General features: G+C 34.9%; 2 protein-coding genes across 2 annotated transcripts; both read right to left on the bottom strand.

Moving 5' to 3' along the window:
* Positions 1–859: 859 nt before the first annotated feature.
* On the bottom strand, positions 860–5,445 carry LOC113776806 (probable rhamnogalacturonate lyase B; the record flags this gene model as incomplete). The annotated part of the gene is made up of 14 exons (XM_027321864.1): positions 860–1,374; positions 1,593–1,719; positions 1,827–1,943; positions 2,038–2,191; positions 2,507–2,648; positions 2,821–2,911; positions 3,073–3,179; positions 3,332–3,490; positions 3,603–3,773; positions 3,897–4,032; positions 4,254–4,373; positions 4,477–4,602; positions 4,767–4,817; positions 5,393–5,445. Coding segments are annotated over 14 exons (1,791 nt in total), but the record flags the coding sequence as incomplete, so codon positions are not given.
* A 3,710-nt stretch (positions 5,446–9,155) lies between these two features.
* On the bottom strand, positions 9,156–14,729 carry LOC113778384 (probable rhamnogalacturonate lyase B). Its single transcript, XM_027323781.1, has 17 exons — positions 14,579–14,729; positions 14,313–14,442; positions 13,263–13,335; positions 13,049–13,170; positions 12,904–12,957; positions 12,632–12,751; positions 12,352–12,471; positions 12,087–12,222; positions 11,816–11,986; positions 11,208–11,366; positions 10,972–11,078; positions 10,786–10,876; positions 10,517–10,658; positions 10,241–10,400; positions 10,018–10,146; positions 9,811–9,937; positions 9,156–9,625 (listed from the first exon to the last, which is right to left on the bottom strand). Exons 2-17 carry the CDS (start codon positions 14,414–14,416, stop codon positions 9,383–9,385), a joined length of 2,058 nt encoding a protein of 685 aa, XP_027179582.1. The 5' UTR covers positions 14,417–14,442; positions 14,579–14,729; the 3' UTR covers positions 9,156–9,382.
* Positions 14,730–18,295: the final 3,566 nt, after the last annotated feature.

Raw genomic sequence — 18,295 nt, forward strand, 5'->3', positions numbered from 1 at the left:
GCTCATGAATTCCATGTCTTGCAATTGCATTATCCTTCCCAATTAGCCCCGTAGAAAACTGAGGAGAACTTGCATTTGGATCATTGACCATAACCTACAATCAGATCAATGTAAATTAGGTTAGAAAAATGCACTATGCGCTATGATGGTACAACTTCAAAGGTGACAGATTTCTTCAAATGAATCGTAGAAAGTGCTTTTGAGAGCGCAAAAAAGAGAAGTGCGAAAATGATAGATGCAGCAACTGTGTTAGTGGAACATATGATGCAATCAGAAAAAAAAAAATAAAAATCAGAAGATCATCAATTCGTGTTAGCTTGATGTCTTAATTGGTAGCACATTGAGAAACAATATAAAGGGTGGGGAATTTTTTGCATGCTACCTTGTAGAGTTCAACACAAAAAAAAATAATAATAATAATCTTCTAGCCTTACAATGTACATATTGTTAATGTACATAATATTAACTCTATATGTGTGTGTGCCCGAATAATATTAACTATATATATACACACACTATATATATAGGAAAAATATTAGTTTGGATTGAGAGGTAACTTTTCAGGATGGTTCATGAATAAAGGATTTTCGAGTCGTGGATTTCCATCAGGTACATAGAACTCAGCAGCAGTACGGTCAGGAATGCCAATTTCCCAAATTGTTGGACCATTTCTAGGAGGCGTAAATACGATAATGATAATTTTTTTTAATGTACATAAAAATGATAATTTCATTCCAATATCTGCACCAATGGCAGCAAGTATATTAAAACATAATACAGATATATAGATCTGAAAATCAACCGATATCAAGGACAAATTCTTGGTAAAACCCAGAACACGATGAAAATGCATCCGCTCGGAATTTTTATTGCTAAATATCTATCGTACAATTGAGATTGCAGAGCACACTACATTGCTGATCACTGAGTGTATAAGTGCACGAATTGTTGTCGTGCCAAGAAATAAATGAATGCGTCATACCTTCCCTCTTTGGGAGCCTTGAGATTTTGAGCTACAATTTCCTAAATAGCTATACTCAAAAACCAAGAAATAAAAGAATCCTAAACTATCAAACTAATGAATCCTGATTTCCTAATTCCTACTAAAGTAACTTAAGGACTTCAACCCATAATTGTTTATACTGCTGGTCCTTCCAGACGAAGATAATCATACATGACCCCGCTGAATATATATCCACCCCTTGACTGCCTCAGGAAGATTGTGTTCGTTCCTGATACAAGCCTGTTGCCTGGTATATTAACACTAAAGAGCTGATACAACCCATGAATTCCATGTCTTGCAATTGCATTATCCTTCCCAATTAGCCCTGTAGAAAATTGAGGAGAACTTGCATTTGGATCGTTGACCCTAACCTACAATCAGATTAATGTCGATTAGATATACAAATCTCTTCAAATGAATCGTAAAAAATGTTCTTAATAGCACAAAAAAATATAAAGGGTGGCTTTCTTCTTTTTTTTTTTTTGGCATTTTACCTTATAAAGTTCAGAAAATATAAAATAGTGGGATTCATAAATTTTTATCCATTGTTTGGAAGTACGTTCACTACATATAGAATTTCAATTGTTACCTGCACTTCAGCACCCGCGGAAGATGCCAGAGCCAATTGGAGGGTGTAGATTGCCTTTGGAAGGACCTGTCTGAGGTCGAATGAAATTTGCCAAGTTGTAGGTAGACGTGAATTATCTTCGCTTCTCCTGCAACATAAAGCAAAAATTACACCTCAGGACTCCCAAAAGTGATTTGAAGCCCCAAAAAAAAATGAAAATGTCATGGGATTAAGTAGAAGAAAGACTATAAGCACCTTGTTACATGAGCAAAGAACCAGTCCTTTCGATAATCGCTAACTCCAACTCTGAAAACTAGGTCATGATCAGGGTATAAGTCTGTATAACGTTCCCACAACCCATATTGCCTATACCTGAATTTTTTTTATATATAAAAAAAAACAGCATGAAGAAAGGAAAGAAAAAAAAAGAAACAGGAAAAGATATAGTTTTGGCGTGAGAGCTGACTTTTCAGGATGGTTGATGAATAAAGGATTTTCGAGTCGTGGATTTCCATCAGGCACATAGAACTCAGCAGCTGTACGGTCAGGAATGCCAATTTCCCAAATTGTTGGACCATTTCTAGGAGGCGTAAACACGAATTCTCCTAGTTTGTACTCTCCTGCAAAGCAAATTATTCAATTTTCAACAATTTTACTATTTACAAAAACCATTTCTTTGTATACTTAAATCATAAATATTGTGGAAGTCCATGTACACTTAAAATGGAATTAGGATACTATATACTAGGCAATTTGGTAATTAAATTCTTGAGATTTGGTTAGTGTTGATTTGTTTGTTCAATTTTGTATTCCTGAGAAAATTAAATCTAGTTTTTCGGCCTAAAATGTCAGTTTAAAACGAAAAATACAAGAAAGAAGGAAAAAAGTTACAAAAAGAAGAAAAGAAAACAATGGAAGTTAATTAGTTTATTTACCTGGCCTGAGGTTAATATCTAAATCAGACTTATAATCGCCCATAATTCCGGGTACCCAAGCATACAAGTTGTATTTGCCCGGGCGAATGCCTCTTATGGTGAAATGACCACAATCATCAGTTTGAGTCCAAAATTGATAACCCTAAGATGAGGAACATAAAGGTTAAGACAAATATGACCCCAAAAAAAAAAATTAAGGAGTTTCTTTAAAAAATACTTGGTACTGCTAAATACCCAAAGAAAAAAAACATTATAGGAGTTTCTTTAAAAAAGACTATGAAACCGGAAAATAAGTACTACATATCAAAATGTACCTTGGCATTTAGTTGCCATGACCCCGGAGCTCCTGGCGGAGCTAATCCCACATATGCAGATTTGGCAGGAAAAGGCGATCGTTCCAAGTATCTAATCAATATACAAAATTTGTCCTAAGTTTCTTACTCGCACATGTTTGCGAGAAAAAAAAAAAAACTTGTTCCATTTCTAGAAAGCAACTGAAAAATGATAAATATAATATCAAACTCTTTCACTTGGGGAAAAAAAAAAAAAAAGAGCATCAAAGGTACCTATCGTGGACCTTTAGATGACCCCTAACCGTGGCCCTTTGAGTGGCATGAGGATAATCGTCTGATGCTGGGAAATCGTATGGCCATTTCCGTGCTTCTTTTACTGACTAAAATCATATAATAAACAGGTCAAGTCAAATGAGAGTTATATGTTATCCTTTATAGTAGAAAATAAAAAAAAAAGTCACATGAGAATGATTTGTCAATTTTTTTCTTTTTTTTTTTCCAAAAACCTGATTTGCCAAAAATATAAATTAACCTGATGTTTTGCGTCTTCCCAAAGAGAGAATGATGTAGGGCTGTCTGAATTGGAATTCAGATATACAAAAACAGGTCCAAAAACCTTTTTCCACGGCTCTCCATCGACAAACTTTAGTCCTTTCAAGGTGGCACCAGCATAATGCCGGGAGTGAAATGCCTACACCATAAATCAAGCAAAGATTAATTGGAATTTATATATATTGCCCCACGATTTATTTTTTTTTTTGGGGTTTGGCACCAACAAAAATATAGAAGAAAATTATTTGTACCGCTAAGGTGGTCGGTCCAACATGGGATGTTAGTTCTCGTTTTATAGGGCCACCAGTTTTGAACTCATAACTGGGGATTATCATCCAAAATCCCACTTGGGAATCAGAGGTTATCCAGCCATGTACATGATTGTCCTTGTTGTCTTTTGAGTATTCATACTTATCATCTACCTGCATTAGTAATTAATCAGAATTTTACTAACTCTTTACCATATAAAAAAATTACAAAATTGATGCTAAACTTAATTAGGTAATTTTCGTGCCATACTGGAGAAATATTGTGTGAACACCTACCTGTCCCTTGAAAGTTAAATTGGTCGGATTTGTCAAAAAAACAGCCTCAGGATAGGCAAGAGGTTGACCATTTGTTCTATCACTGGCCGTTGGCATGACCCTTTGTATATTGTCCGCTACGGCCATGTAGTTGAACCTAATTCATCATACAAACTTATTAAACTAATTATTACCACGCACAATCATGAGATCAACTGACTCTTTACTAGTTGCACTAACCCTTGTCTCCTTTTAGTTTAAATTTCTAAAAGGTAAACATATTCATTCGACAAAGAACTTGAATAATTCTTTTTTGATGTGTTTAACATCGTTTTACAAATCAGAACTTCTAAGATGTATGTGGATTGTGGTTTTTACCGTCTGTGGTCAAGCTTGAGTGCAATCCTTAATTCACTGATATCAACTCCCGGCCATCCATTCGAGCGTTCAAATATGGCATAAGAGTAGAATCCAGGTTGGCCACGCAGCATTACAAACCTAAATATAGTGTTTAAAATGAAAACAAGAATTTACGAGTAGAAACATTAACAAATGGTACAACTAGGAACTCTATACATAATGTTTTCAATGGATAGAGTACCTTTTGTCAATGTTTAGGGGTAGAGCTGAACCACTTTGATCATGGGCAGCATCATAAATCATCTTGAAGGAAACCTCAATTTGATTCTCATTTTGGGCCATAACTTTGAAGCTTGTTCCTTCGATACTGCAAAAAAATTCTACATTTCATTTCTCATTTTTTTGCTGTGATCAATAATTTAGTTATTTATTAGTTCATTTTGATCATGGAGGAGATGTGGGCATTATATGTACGTTTGCCTTTGCTGTCTATTCATGGATTACAAATCTTAAAACTAACAAAGAACTTACATAGTGAAAATATCAGCTTGGCCTGGCCTTTGCCACACGATATCCCAGTACCTATCATAGTTGTTCCAATCAAGTCAAGACGAGATATAAATTCCGAGTTTCTAAAAATATGCATGAAATATAAAGGAGTCATGTTTAGTTATTGTAATGATGAGTTAATACGACCTCTGGTAATAGTTTTCTTAAACAACAATAAAATGCCAGCAATAACACCGTGACAGTGTTTAAAGGAGTGAATGATTTTATCAAATATTTTGTTTTTTTTTGAAGGAAAATTACCTTCAATATCATAAAACTGATGTGCCATTTCTTAGGTGGCTAAGTAATTAATGTGAATATTTAACTAAGCACCCTTGTTTTGGTTAGTGAATTACATTTTTAAATTTCGGCACCCCCATATTTAACTATCGATTAATCATCAAGATGGGAAAGAAACTATGCTTAAATTCAGTAAATTTTTGAAAAAAAAAAAATCAATCTGTGTAAACAACAATGCAGTATGAATTTCAAAGGATAAGTTCAATAACAATATAGACACAAAGAAAAAGATATTCTTTTTGCATAATTGCTCAATGCAAATGCCCTTCTACACCAAGAAAAAAAGTGGAATAAAAGTGAATATATACCCTCTTCGTGACTCTCGTTGACTATAGTCCAGAGCATTATCGACTCCTTCATATTTTATTTCTGTGACAATACCAGCAGGATTGGATAAAGTGACTCTAACGAGGCCATTGTCCATCACCACCTGGAAAAGAAGTATGTATAGGATTATTATAAAGAAACAAACACGTATACTTATTTCTTTAAATAAAAAGAGCCCAACATATTTCTTTATTTGCAGAAGTAAATTAATTGAATTAACTAAATAATAGTAATGAATTAGCCAGACTCACATAGCCCTGCTGTACATCCAGGTTGAGTGGAGGAGAGGATTTCAGCTCTTTAACATTTCTCAATCGACTCGCTCTGCAATTTGAACAAGGTAATGAAAGAGACATTTTCAGTCAGATTTTTGAAATTGGACAGACATATAGACGAAGTCAAAAAAGATAGAAAGAAGAGAAAAGAATAGGTTGATAAAAGTCCATGCACGCCATGTTGAAAAAAACAAAGTGGGCAAAACTTAAATTCGCTTGTCAATGATGACAAAGTATATTCGGAGTATTTATTTTGTATGATGAACTGATCATCAAGAAGAACTCAAAATGTTGATCTAGGCCATAGTATTATAGGCATGTGTGCTTTTTGTTGTTTAATTTCTGTATTTTCTTTGGTAAATATACCTAGCATAGACGGACCGCGAACTAACTAAAAACCACAAGAATAACGCTAAATGGGAGTGTCTCTTCCAGTTTGCCTTCTCCATGTCCTACCACAATAACAGAGCCTGCCAGCCAGATAACAATGGAAAAAACAATTATGCAAATAATAATAATAATAACTACCTTATATTCGTAAGGCAAATTTTGACCCAAAGAAAAGGGGGAAAAAAAAAAAGAACCAACACGAAATGTGTAAATGATCTTGGTTAACCTGTAAGAGAAGACAATAAGAATGTGTTTCAGTTGATATACCTTGGTTTCGCCTTAATGCATGAGCTCTTCTTACGTTTGGATTCTTCAAAAATTTGATGTTCTGAGGTCCCATATATATATAGTGCAAAGACCCCATAAGTACGAGGGATAAGAATTAGGTATCGTAGGTTTCTACATTTGACTTTTGGAATGCATATACATTATTGTTGGAGTACAATGGCATATATGGAAAAAGACTGGTTGATCTTTATGGCTTTGCGCTAGAATTGGGGTGGTAATTGGTCATGCAACCGCAATTTTTTAAGAATTGGGAACACTTTAGTCAGTTACCAATTCCTATACTTTGTCAAAAGAAATTCTGGAAGTCGTTAGTGGATTGTTCAAAGCTGTTTTGGTGGTTGGGCCAAACTTTGGCAAGAATTCTAATACAGATGTGGTCTAATTACCAAACAGTATTTAGGACTTTCTACATGCTATAATCATACGGCTATTATTTTCTAAACTAATTAAGACAAAAATACATAGCCAGATTTACAAGATGATCCCTCTGGAAAGCCGAAATCTACTTACTTAGCATGAGGGGTAACACAGGGTTTTGCAAGTTTTGTAGTCTAGTTCACACTCACATTTGGAGTTAATTAATAGATTTCTCAAGTTCTTCCAGACCGTTTAGTTTGGTTTGATTCAAGTTTAGACAAGATAGGCAATTAGGATGAAGCCTAAAACTTGATATATCAGGGGTGAAAATTCTGTCATGTTCTCTTTCTTAGTAGTATGTAGTTGACATTCACAGAAGTAAAGAGAAGACAATATCACAAAGTAATGGAAGAGGGTAGCTCACGTACCAAACTCAGTTGAACATGTGATGGAGAATCTGATTTAATATAATGCTCTACTATAACGGTTAGCAAGACGAAGAGAAAGTATGCAAAAGAAAAACCACTTCGTGTTTTCTGCAAAAATGAAACTCCTCTTTCTTTCTTTCTTTGGGAAAGAAATTGAAGGCCAAAGGAAATAACTTGAAGCACCAATTTTTGAGGGCCGGCCCTTCTAAAATGGATCTCAAATTTATTTTTGTTCATTTTTATGTTTTTTTGAGTCCATCAAGCTTCAAAATTGGTATGGTTTTTTTAGATAATAAGACTATGCACGCGATCAAGTGTTAAGCCTTTTAGAAAATTAAATTCATTTATGAGATTTGAGAATAGATTATTCCTAAAACAAGAATAGATAAAATGGTTTCAACTATATATATTATCATCAGTCAAATTTGGAGGTTGATTTAACAGTTTTAAGACTTAGGTTACCGAGTAAGAGGCATGATTCTCATGCTAAATTTAGATATGATAGATAAGTATACCAATTCAGAGTGGAAGAACAAAGATAGAGTCAATAAGAAATCTGTTCACCATATCATCGTAAGCATGTGAGAAAAGTGAAAACTAGGAAGTTAGATTCTTCTGCTATAGAGTAGAGATCAAGATTACAGCTCAGGATTGTGTATTCTATGTAGAAATTTAAGTTTTTTTTTTTGGTCAAATTTAGTTCTGAACTTCCATAATTGGATGGTTTCTTAATCCAACTTCACCTCGTGCTTGCGTATTTTTCTTCTTGACCAAACCAGAAAAATTGACATTGAATACAACAAGACGTACTTGAAGTCTGATGATCTTAAATTGCTGTTTCTTTTCTTTGGAATTCTAGCAGCGACCAATTATTTCCTTTGTGGCACTTGGTTGAAAACTTGAAAGTTGAAACAGCACCGCGGCTTAGACATCTACCATTTGTATTTCTAACAATTCCAACATTCAACATTACGTGCCAAATTCTTGGAATTCTTAGTTTCCTTTTGAATACGGAATTTTCGAAGTAATGAGTATAACGTGCATCAGTTACGCCTCAAAGCCCGGAGAAGAAATTTTGATTAGGTTCATAAGACGTGTTTTTTGTTTTTTCTTCTTCCTTGCAAAAACTACGAACTTACTCATTATGAGCATCTATTTTCAGGTCATAGACCAAATTTTTGCTTACTTAGGAGAACAAGTGATGCGGAACAAGCTAATCAAAAGACATTTTTTCGTTAAAGTGTGCCCAAATCTCATATCAAGAAGTCCATTCAGTTGATCAGAAGATTTCCTTTGATATATTGTGCCCACGCCTTACATCGAATAGTCTTCTGCTTAAAATGAAAATCAACGTTTTTTTTTAAAATTTTTACTCTATTTTTTCTTTTTTATTTTGAAAAACCCTATAAATAGACATACTTTAAGGTTTCTTTAAGAGCTTTTATCACTTTTATCAACTTTGTTGGATTTTTCCAATAAAATTGAGAGTTTTCTCTCCTTTTTCGAATCTTTGATTCGGTTTCAAGAAATTGTTCAAGTGACTTTTCCTTTGAATTACACTCCCTGTATCATCAAGTAATCTCTCAATCTTGTCACTGCAGACCGCACTAATGACCATATGCCGCAAAATGTTTCCAAGAAGCTACGGAAGTAATGAAATTAAGCCTTTTCAATAGTTGTTTTCTTCGGGGTTACCTATTCAGCTTAAATGGCCCACCAAGGATTTATTCTTTCTTGGGGTTCGTTCAGATTAAAATAGACAAATGGTGTCTGCGATTTTGTACAAATTTTTAACGTGGCATCTAACTTCTCTTTACAGAGAATCACATTTTTTTAAGCCAAAAAAAAAAACCACATATTTTTGCAGGAGCAGATGTTCAATTTTTCAAAATTGAGAGGTAACACAAAATGCAATTGGATTTATTAGCTTAAGTATGAATTCCGCCCTCTCTTCCACTGTTCTTTAGTATTGACTTGACATTTGTTTCAGTTTCGAGAATAACGTGAAAAGAAAAAAGATACAAGGCCAGGAGATGCTAACTAGAGATAAGAACAGAGCTCTTACAAAATCAACAGCCAGTCTCAATGGCTGTAAGCTTCTCTCATCATCTTCTAGGAATAATCTAAAGCTCCTGAGAACTAGAATATCCAATTATGCTTTATGCCTTTCTATTTAAAGAAAAAAAATGAACAAGTACGATGACCAATTTCCCTTTCTCCTGCTACTCGTACATCATGTATATTCAGGTGGACCTTCAAGACGAAGGTAATCATACATGATCCCTCTCCAAGGACTTGAGCCTCTTGACTGTGTGAGATATATTATATTTCTACCAAACAGTAGCTGAGAGCCCGGGATTTCTAAGCTATACAGCATATATAATCCATGAATACCATGTCTAGCAATTGCGTTGTCCTTGCCAATCGTGCCCGTTGTAAAATATGGAGTCTCTTCATCTGGATTGTTGATTCGAACCTTAGACATGAAGATAAAATACATTGTCAAAATTTACAAAAAGCTATTTTGGAGTACATTAATTAAAGACCAATCGAAATATTTTGGTCCCTTGAAAAGAATTTCCAAGCTAAAATAGGAAAAAGTAGTTGGAATAGAAAGAAATTAAGAAATGCGGTGGCAATAGATAAATATGAAGTTCGTACCTGTAATTCAGCCTCATTTGCTGATGCCAGAGCTATTTGAAGCATATAGGTGCCAAAGAAATCAATATTATCCAAATCAAAAGCTATTTGCCAAGTTGTTGGAACATAAGTCTTATTTCCAACATTCCTGTAATGAGGTGACAGTATCAGTATCAAGCAAACAAAAATTAAAAAAAAACCCCACCAAAAAGAAAAAAAGAGCCCCACAGTGACAAGTACCTATTTACATGAGCAAAGAACCAATCTGTTTGATAGTTATTAACACCAACTGTGAAAACCAAATCCTCGGAAGGATATAATTCTGAATACCGATCCCACAATCCATACTGCCTAAACCTGTAATTCCCAAAAAAAAAAGGAAAATGCTTATTGCCTATTAATAAAAAATAATAGAGCAAATTAGAGACAGTTGATTAGATATATAACATACTTTTCTGCCTGGTTAACTGAATATAGTTGATTCATCAGCCTTGGACTTGGCTCAGGTATGAAGAACTCAATAGCAGTCCGATCAGGAATGCCAATTTCCCACAATGTTGGACCATTTCTTGGGGGATTATATGTCAAAGCCCCGAGTGTGATTCTGCTTCCTGATTATTACCATGCATTAATAAACGAAAATTCAGTAGTATAATTAAGGCCATTCTTAAGAAGGAAATTTACGAGGCAAAGGAGATTAAAAACAGATCAAATAGGAATTACTTACCTGGACGGATATTGACATAGAAATCATATTTGTAATCACCAATGTATCCAGGTACCCAAGCATATAAACTATAGTTCCCCGGTCGGACATTTTTAATCAGAAAGTAACCCTCCGAATCCGCTACCGCCCAAAATTGGTAGGCCTTCAGAAAATATAGTACAAAGTTAGAAAATTATGTGTACATGAAAAATCTCGTACTTTATCATAAACAAGGTAATCATTAGAAACTGAATTATGTCTAATTCATTCATAAGCAAGGTAGTGGAAACCTTGTTTTCTGTTTGCCAAGATCCAGCATCTCCAGGTGCAGCCAATCCCACATATGCAGAGTTCCCAGTGATTAGCCTTTCACTTATGTAACTAATTAAGAAAATTCATTCTGGTCAAGAATCAGTTCCAATGTTTACAACGTTGTTGGCAACAAATTGTAGTAAAACGGAGCCAAAAACATTTACCTGTCCTGGATTAGTAATCGACCACTAGCACTACCACGTTGATAATCAAGAGAGTAGTCTTCCGAGAGTGGGAAACTGTATGGCCAGCTTTCAGTTTCTATTAACATCTGCCAAAATACTCACTAATTAGTACCAATGTGACAACTTTTCAAGTCATTGCATGATAATCTTTTATATATATATTAAAAAACGTTGATTTTATTGTGTAGAAGAAAATTAGCAGATGAATGGAATACCTGTTCCTTGGCATCGGCCCAGAGGGAAAGAGGCTCAGTATCATTTTCTTGAAGAGTATTTAGGTAAACAAAAACAGGACCAAAAACCTTTCTCCAGGGCTCTCCATCACGAAATGTCATCGCCAAGGGCTCTCCAGCGTAGTGGGTGCTGAAGTACATCTGACCAGCAAAAGCCAACACAAAAATCGGGAATAGGGCCTCACAAGTTCTATTTCGTGCAATTTGTGGATAAATGAGTAGTAATTCATTCTCGAATTACACCAAATTGTACCCGATTTACAATAACAAACCAATTCTAGCTGATTTGCACCCGAATCTAACTTGTTTACACCTAAATTCAATTTATTTACTCAAAACTCCATTTTTTGGATACCTAAAATGACTTCGGCCGAAATCCTACTTATTTACATCACATCAGAGGGAAAAACTTGTTCAAAATTATGCAAGACACAACTTGTGAGACCTCGGATCCATAAAAATCACAAATACACTTAGAATAGGAAATGGAGTTTAGAATTAAATTAGTAATTGATAACCAATGATCTGGTATGCCATGTAATTAGATTTGGGCTTCATAAGTTAAAGATATCTAGTGTGAATATACTCACGGATAAAATTGTTGGGCCAACATGGGAGGTAAGGTCTTGCTTGACAGGCCCACCCGTTTTGAATTCGTTGCTCGGCGTAATCATCCAAAATCCAGTGGGTGGGTCTGGACAAATCCACCCGTGGATCCGATTGTCTTTGTTATCACTGGAATATTGATACTTGTCATCCACCTGCCCATTTAAGGCATCAACCCAAGTCATTTACATTTCTGATTTCACCCCAAAAAAAAAAAAAAAAACTAATCAAGAACTGCTAATCAATGGATCCAACCTCTCCTCTGAGAAATGTATTGCTTGGATTTGTGAGAAGAACAGCTTCAGGGTAGTCAAGAATCTGACCTCTTGCCCTATCATCTGCTGTTGGCATTATTCTTTGCCTTTCATCAGATACAGCCATGTATTCAAACCTGATTATTGTACATAAATATCCAAATTACCTTTTTTTTTCAACCATTTGGATTCTTAATTGTTAAGCCAAAAAAAAAAAAAGAAATTCTGTTTTTAATAAAGCAAATTTAGAGCTGATTGATTCTTACAGCTTCTCCTGAAGTTTGAATACTGTACGGCCCTGATAGACATTGATATCAGGCCATCCTTCCAAACGCTCAAAAATCCCATATGTGTAAAATCCAGGATAGCCACGCAACAAAATGAACCTGCACCAAGAGTTTCAGTTTTGACATTTTTAGTTAGTAGTAAGGAGCAAAAATGAATTTAATTTCTAGGGGCTATTGAATTTAAGTATCATGCATTCTTGCTGCCCTAGGTATGGTATGGTAAATTGGTAATGGTTCATTTTCACGACTTACACTGCACCTTTTGTCAATATTCAGCGAAAGTTGTGCCTCATTAATGGAATCATCATACGTTCTGGTGAAAGAAAGCTCTATTCCATTCTCATCTTCCAAAACCACATTCAAGCTAGTAGCTGCCAACCTGCATAATTGTATTCAAGATCCAAAGAATTAATCTTCAAGAACCCAATATACCTCGAAACATTTTTTCAGTTACTACTATATGATTTTGGATTGTTGATTTGCCCTTTAAACATCAGTTATACCTTCAGAAGTGTATTAATTAAGGCTTACTTGTCAAAGATATTCCCATGAGCTTCTGGTAAATTCCAAACAATATCCCAATACCTGCATGCAGTTAATTTAAGCCAAAATGAGCAAAAGAGACGGAAGGTTTTACTTACATTTTGATAAAATGAAATATTGGCAGAGCACATACCCTCTGTCATTTTCTTTATTTCTTTCTTCCAATAAATTTGCAATGCCATTGTACTCTATCCCTGTCACCATACCCTCAGGAACAGACAGTGTAACATTCACCAGGCCATTATCCATCACAACCTAACCAAAGATATTAGAAATTATTTGTCTGAAGAATTCGAAAATCATTCATGAAGTAGAACCGAAGTATTTTACTGATAATGCTTTTTTACGTGATTTTCTAGCAGATGCAACCGAACTGGAGGATACGACTCCAGGTCTTGGAAGCCTTTCTTTGTTATTCTTCTGCATAAGATACAAAATGTAAAAGAAAAAAAGGGCAAAACAAAAATTAGATTAATTCTCTGCATTTAAATTTCAAATTAGTAAATTGTCAATGAATGTCATAGTAGTAACAGTTCATTCATTTGCCCACACGTTTCTGCATTCATAGTAAATGACATCGTTTTTTCATATGGTTTCTGATACTTAAAACTCATAGCAGTGGACCAAATTCTCCTCCTCAAGGGGACTGGAAATTGAAGGGTTCTTATTTTGTCAACTCAATTGTGGATTACAGAGCCTAAAACAAAAGGAGGGACTAGAGTTGGGATGGATGAGGGCTAAAAAGCTCATAGACAATTGAGTACAGATGGATGAAATTGGCTCGAGGAGGAGGAATAACAATAATGTATGAAGCCCTTTTTCACTTTTGCTAGGACATGATCACGAGATTGTCTAATGTTTTTATTGTAAGGTATGGTTTGAGGTCCAAAGAGTCCCAAGTGTCCATTCTTAAACAAAAATTGGTAGTACACCACACATCTTTGTCACGGAAGGGTGAAAGAGACAAAAGTGGCACAGAACACAGGGCACAAAAGTGCCTCATCACAGTTAACGCACACGAGAGTGAGAGAATATGTCTATGTCTGTGTATCATTCCCTTGTTTCCAAAAAGCAGCAGTCTTGGATTCATCTGACAAAGAAGACTCTCCCCACCATACCCAGGTAACCTTCTTAACAAGTTATAGATAAACAAATGTGAAAGAAAAATGAAAATAACAATAATTAAAGCCCACAAAAAAAAAAAGAACAGAAGAATGTTTTTTTCAAACACTACAACAGTTTTTAGTAGTTTATATAAGAAAATCTAGGTTCATCCATCTTCTCTGCAGAAGAGTATAATTTGCAAAATCCTAAATTTGGGGTTCACAAGAACATGGCAGTTGAAGACAAGCACAAGATGAGGAACTGAAGGAAACGTGATGGAGTAAGAACCTAACTGTCTTCTCACTGTACATTCAGCAAGCAGCAATAACTGAAGAAGGCAAATTCCGAACCACCCCACCACACAGCTCCATTGTCTCCTCTGGCTCATCTTCCCCATCTCTGTCTCTTGCACTCTTAATGAGCCTGCAATTCAAGAAGATGCAATGTACATGGATTCATGCAGGAAAACTCTCAAAAACTTGGCTGCCAACCCTTTCTTTTTCTTGAAGAAATAAAGTAACAGAAACAATGTACATTATTTAAGTTGAATGAAACTTACCTCTCCAATCTGTAGAGAAGCAGAGGCTGCTTTCAATGGGTGGTAATAAGTGTTGAAGTATGGGGAGATGAGAAGAAACTACAAGTAACAAAAGGAGTATGTGGTTCAGGTGTGAATCTAAGACCGTATGACCAAGCGTTACCGGTAAAACGGAGAAATTGATTCCCAAGGCACTTTATACTTTGAAAACGTCTTATGTATATAATGTGTCTTTGATCAATTTGAGGAAGGTAGTAGTATTATTTCATGACTGGGATGTGAAATCTAATTCAATGACTTCTCCATTTCTCCTTGAATTTTTTGGTGACCTACAGCGACTGAATCTATCTGTACCCCTTTTGGAGCCAGTGTTAGGTATTTATGGGCTGACTTGTGAAGGTTTTCTCCTGTCAATGACCAAAAAGTTGAGGAGTGTGAGACATGAAATTATGTAATGGAGGACCAATTACAATTTTCTTTTAATTTTCAAAATTGGAAGAAATTTTCAGTTATCTTTTGTTACCTTAGTTGACATCATCTGCTTTAAATCTTGACTTGTAGGATGTAATACATTTTCCATTAAATGCATTCACTTGCGAATACACAGTATGCTGGCGCATCATTTATTATTTTCCATGTATGCAATACATGGACGCGTTATTTAAATGAAATTAAGGAAAAGAAAATTCTGAATTGAAGAAAATCCCAAAAAAATATCTAATCAAACATATATAGGTCCTTTTCTTTTGGGTTTTGATTCTCATTCTCAAGTTTGGCAAATGTTGTAATTTGTTCAAAAGCACAGGTACCCAAAACTGCGAAAACTCGCATGCATCGAAAACCAGTTGATCTAGACGAATTAGCAGAACCTTTCCACTCACATTTATGTCTACCGCTGACCAAGAAGGTAGACGTACGAAGTTTCGTTATGTTAATCTTCATTGAAACATTCTACTGACTTATGCTTAAGCGATGAATTCAACAGTAATTAATGAAAGAGAAATTATAAATATAGGTTAATTTAATGAATCAATTTTCTATACATTAACCGTGTATACACCGCCATTATTGTATACATAATAACTCATTTAAATTTAAATTTGACATCCAAATTTTACTCAAATGTCATGCACCTAATCGTGAGAGTGTATATATCGTCAATGTATATAAGATTTCCTCTAATTTAATAGGCCTTTGGTTCTTATCCTGAATTTCGGCAATCACCACCTAACCAAACATTTAGTTTGGCTATTAAACATTTGTGGCATCTTTGGGTTCACATTTTTTAATTTACTGACGGCATAAAGTACTAAGTAATAGATCTCTGAGGAAATATAATAGGGTGTAAAATTCACTTTAGCTTTAGTCACTTTAAAGAGCACTAAATGGTGCTTCTTACTTTAATTTTGCAGCGGCCCTGAAAGGTAATCCAGCCTCCAGGCATCGAATAATCTAAGTAAAGGCCTAACAACCTATTAGATGGATGATGTTTTGGTCAATAAAGAAACCTTCACTGTACGGTTTTAATCAAAGACCAAATAACCTAACAGATAATATGATGTTTCATAGCATGGCTTTATAGCCAACGACGTCGCTGAACAACTTTTGCCTTTTCAATGTTAATCTTTCACTTTTCTTTTCTTCTATGAAGTGAAGACTAGTAGAGCATATTCTGGGATTAATCAAGAGAGCAAAATCTAATTCAGAGGTAAGGTGAAAATTATCCAGGGAGTGAATGTTTTCTTTTGGCTCTTCGGTTGGGTTCTCCGGGGCCGAAAAAGATCTATCAGAATAGTACTAATGCTCTAGAGAGATTCTTTGCAGTTCCTATAGAACTTTTTTACAAGAAAAGCAATTTCTTTTTGCAGTTCTGGGATATTTAGTTCTAAAGCAAATTATGATGCATACTGAAATTGGAATTTGCTTCACTTCCACTTAAAGGCATACAACTTCTTTCGGTATTCATATGATTCTCTCATCACTTTCAATGTATATGGATTGCAAAATGCCAAATGAAGAGACACGGGTCATCTAATTTTCATTGTGGATAGAAAAGATACACCAACATGATCAAGATCTCAACAAAATAATCGAGGACTCAAATTAGATAAAACAACCAGCCTTTCAAAATTAGCAGCAGTAATATGAGAACCAAATTGGTGTACTTTGTCTGAATCTCCTCTTTACATCCTTGGATTATTTAACAACTTGAAGTTCATAAATTACTAATTCAAGAAAATAAAATAGGCAAAACAAACTAACATTGTGGAACAACTTGTGATGCACTTTTCGACGTTGGTAGTGAAAGTGCCGAGAGCCCATTATGACGTGCCATTTTGTTTTCTAGTATCATGTGATAACGACTACCACTAGTATTATTACCCATATTGTATAAGCCTATAAGGGTGTCCAATGACTCCAATGGCTACAGGGACCACTGCCCCTGATGTTTGCCTTCCCTATTCTAACTTCTGTACCTGCAGTTTTCAGGGGTTTTTAAGTTGGGCCTAATTGTCTTCAATAATTGACGGCAATGCAATAAGTCTGAGATTAAACTTGATTGTACATTTTTAAAAGCTAGTAGTAATATGTTACTTCTCTGATATACAGGGTTCGAATCCTAGACCTAACTGTTGGAGTTAGGAAGGGCGTGAAGAGGGGTGGGAGGGGGAAAAATGTTCCTTTATTCAATAGAGCTATGTAGTTATGTTTTTGAAGATTAATGAAAGGAAGGAAAAATGGTTTAGCAGTTCAAAGTACTTTTAAAAAATACCAAATTATTGGTATTCTTGTTCTTCCAAATAAAAATGTACATTTTTTACAAAGAAGGGAAAAGAAATTTATTCTTTCTCCTGAAATCAATTTTAATTGAATAGCAAACACCAACATCTGGTGTCATACTAAAAAGAAAAAGCAGTTTATGGAAAACACGGGATGAAGCCTTAAACTTTCAATAGTGCCACTACATACCGGTAAGCATGCACAGCAACTCGCAAGTTTGCCCCTCTCCAACTATTTCTATTTGCTCCAAGTTCTCCAGGGCTACGGAACAAAAAAATCATGCAAAATTTTTTGGATAACAACCATGATCACTATGGAAAATCAAGCGAAAATATGAGTATTAATGATAGGAAATGACAGTAAATGAGGAAGAGAAAAAGAAAGGCACTCATCTAAGTTGGAAAACGAAATCGAAGTGATTTTTAATGAGTACAGTTTGGGCTTAGTGTTCTTAGGGGAAAGATTGCATTTATATATACAACAAGAAAATCACGCAGTTGAACCATGGACATGGGGGAAATCAAGAATTCTATCAATAAGTAAGAGCAAGAGAGGAAATGAAAATAAAAGAGCAAAAACAATAAATAAAAAAAAAGTTGAGAATGAAAAGAAATAGGAAACGTTTTAAAAGAAGCAACAAATGATTTTTTTTTCTCATATTAAAAAGTACACTTGTAAAATCTCAACGATTATATCAAATTGTGCATGAATGTAGTCACATTCTTCTTCGCAAGATTTCCAAATGATTGCAATATCACAGGTTCAATGCCTTCTTTCCCACAATGTTGAATTATACAGTGAGATGAATTTATCACCAATTAATCTAAAAAGAAAAAGTAGGATGGGTGAAGAAAAAACTGGCTAAGACAGGAAGAAATCTTCAAGTTACAATAATGAGTTGCCAATATTAGAGAATATTTATATCTACAGAAAATTTTCTAGGATTGACAAAGAATT

This window comes from Coffea eugenioides, chromosome 7, assembly GCF_003713205.1.
Source record: "Coffea eugenioides isolate CCC68of chromosome 7, Ceug_1.0, whole genome shotgun sequence".
Classification (NCBI taxonomy): domain Eukaryota; kingdom Viridiplantae; phylum Streptophyta; class Magnoliopsida; order Gentianales; family Rubiaceae; genus Coffea; species Coffea eugenioides.

Excerpts from the sequence above, each read along its gene's own strand:
- LOC113778384 (XM_027323781.1), bottom strand. The coding sequence starts at position 14,416 with ATGGGGAAGATGAGCCAGAGGAGACAATGGAGCTGTGTGGTGGGGTGG. Across the intron at positions 12,958-13,048 it reads AATAAAGAAAATGACAGAGG|GTATTGGGATATTGTTTGGA; the intron begins GTATGTGCTCTG and ends AACTGCATGCAG. Across the intron at positions 10,147-10,240 it reads TCAGTTAACCAGGCAGAAAA|GTTTAGGCAGTATGGATTGT; the intron begins GTATGTTATATA and ends TGGGAATTACAG.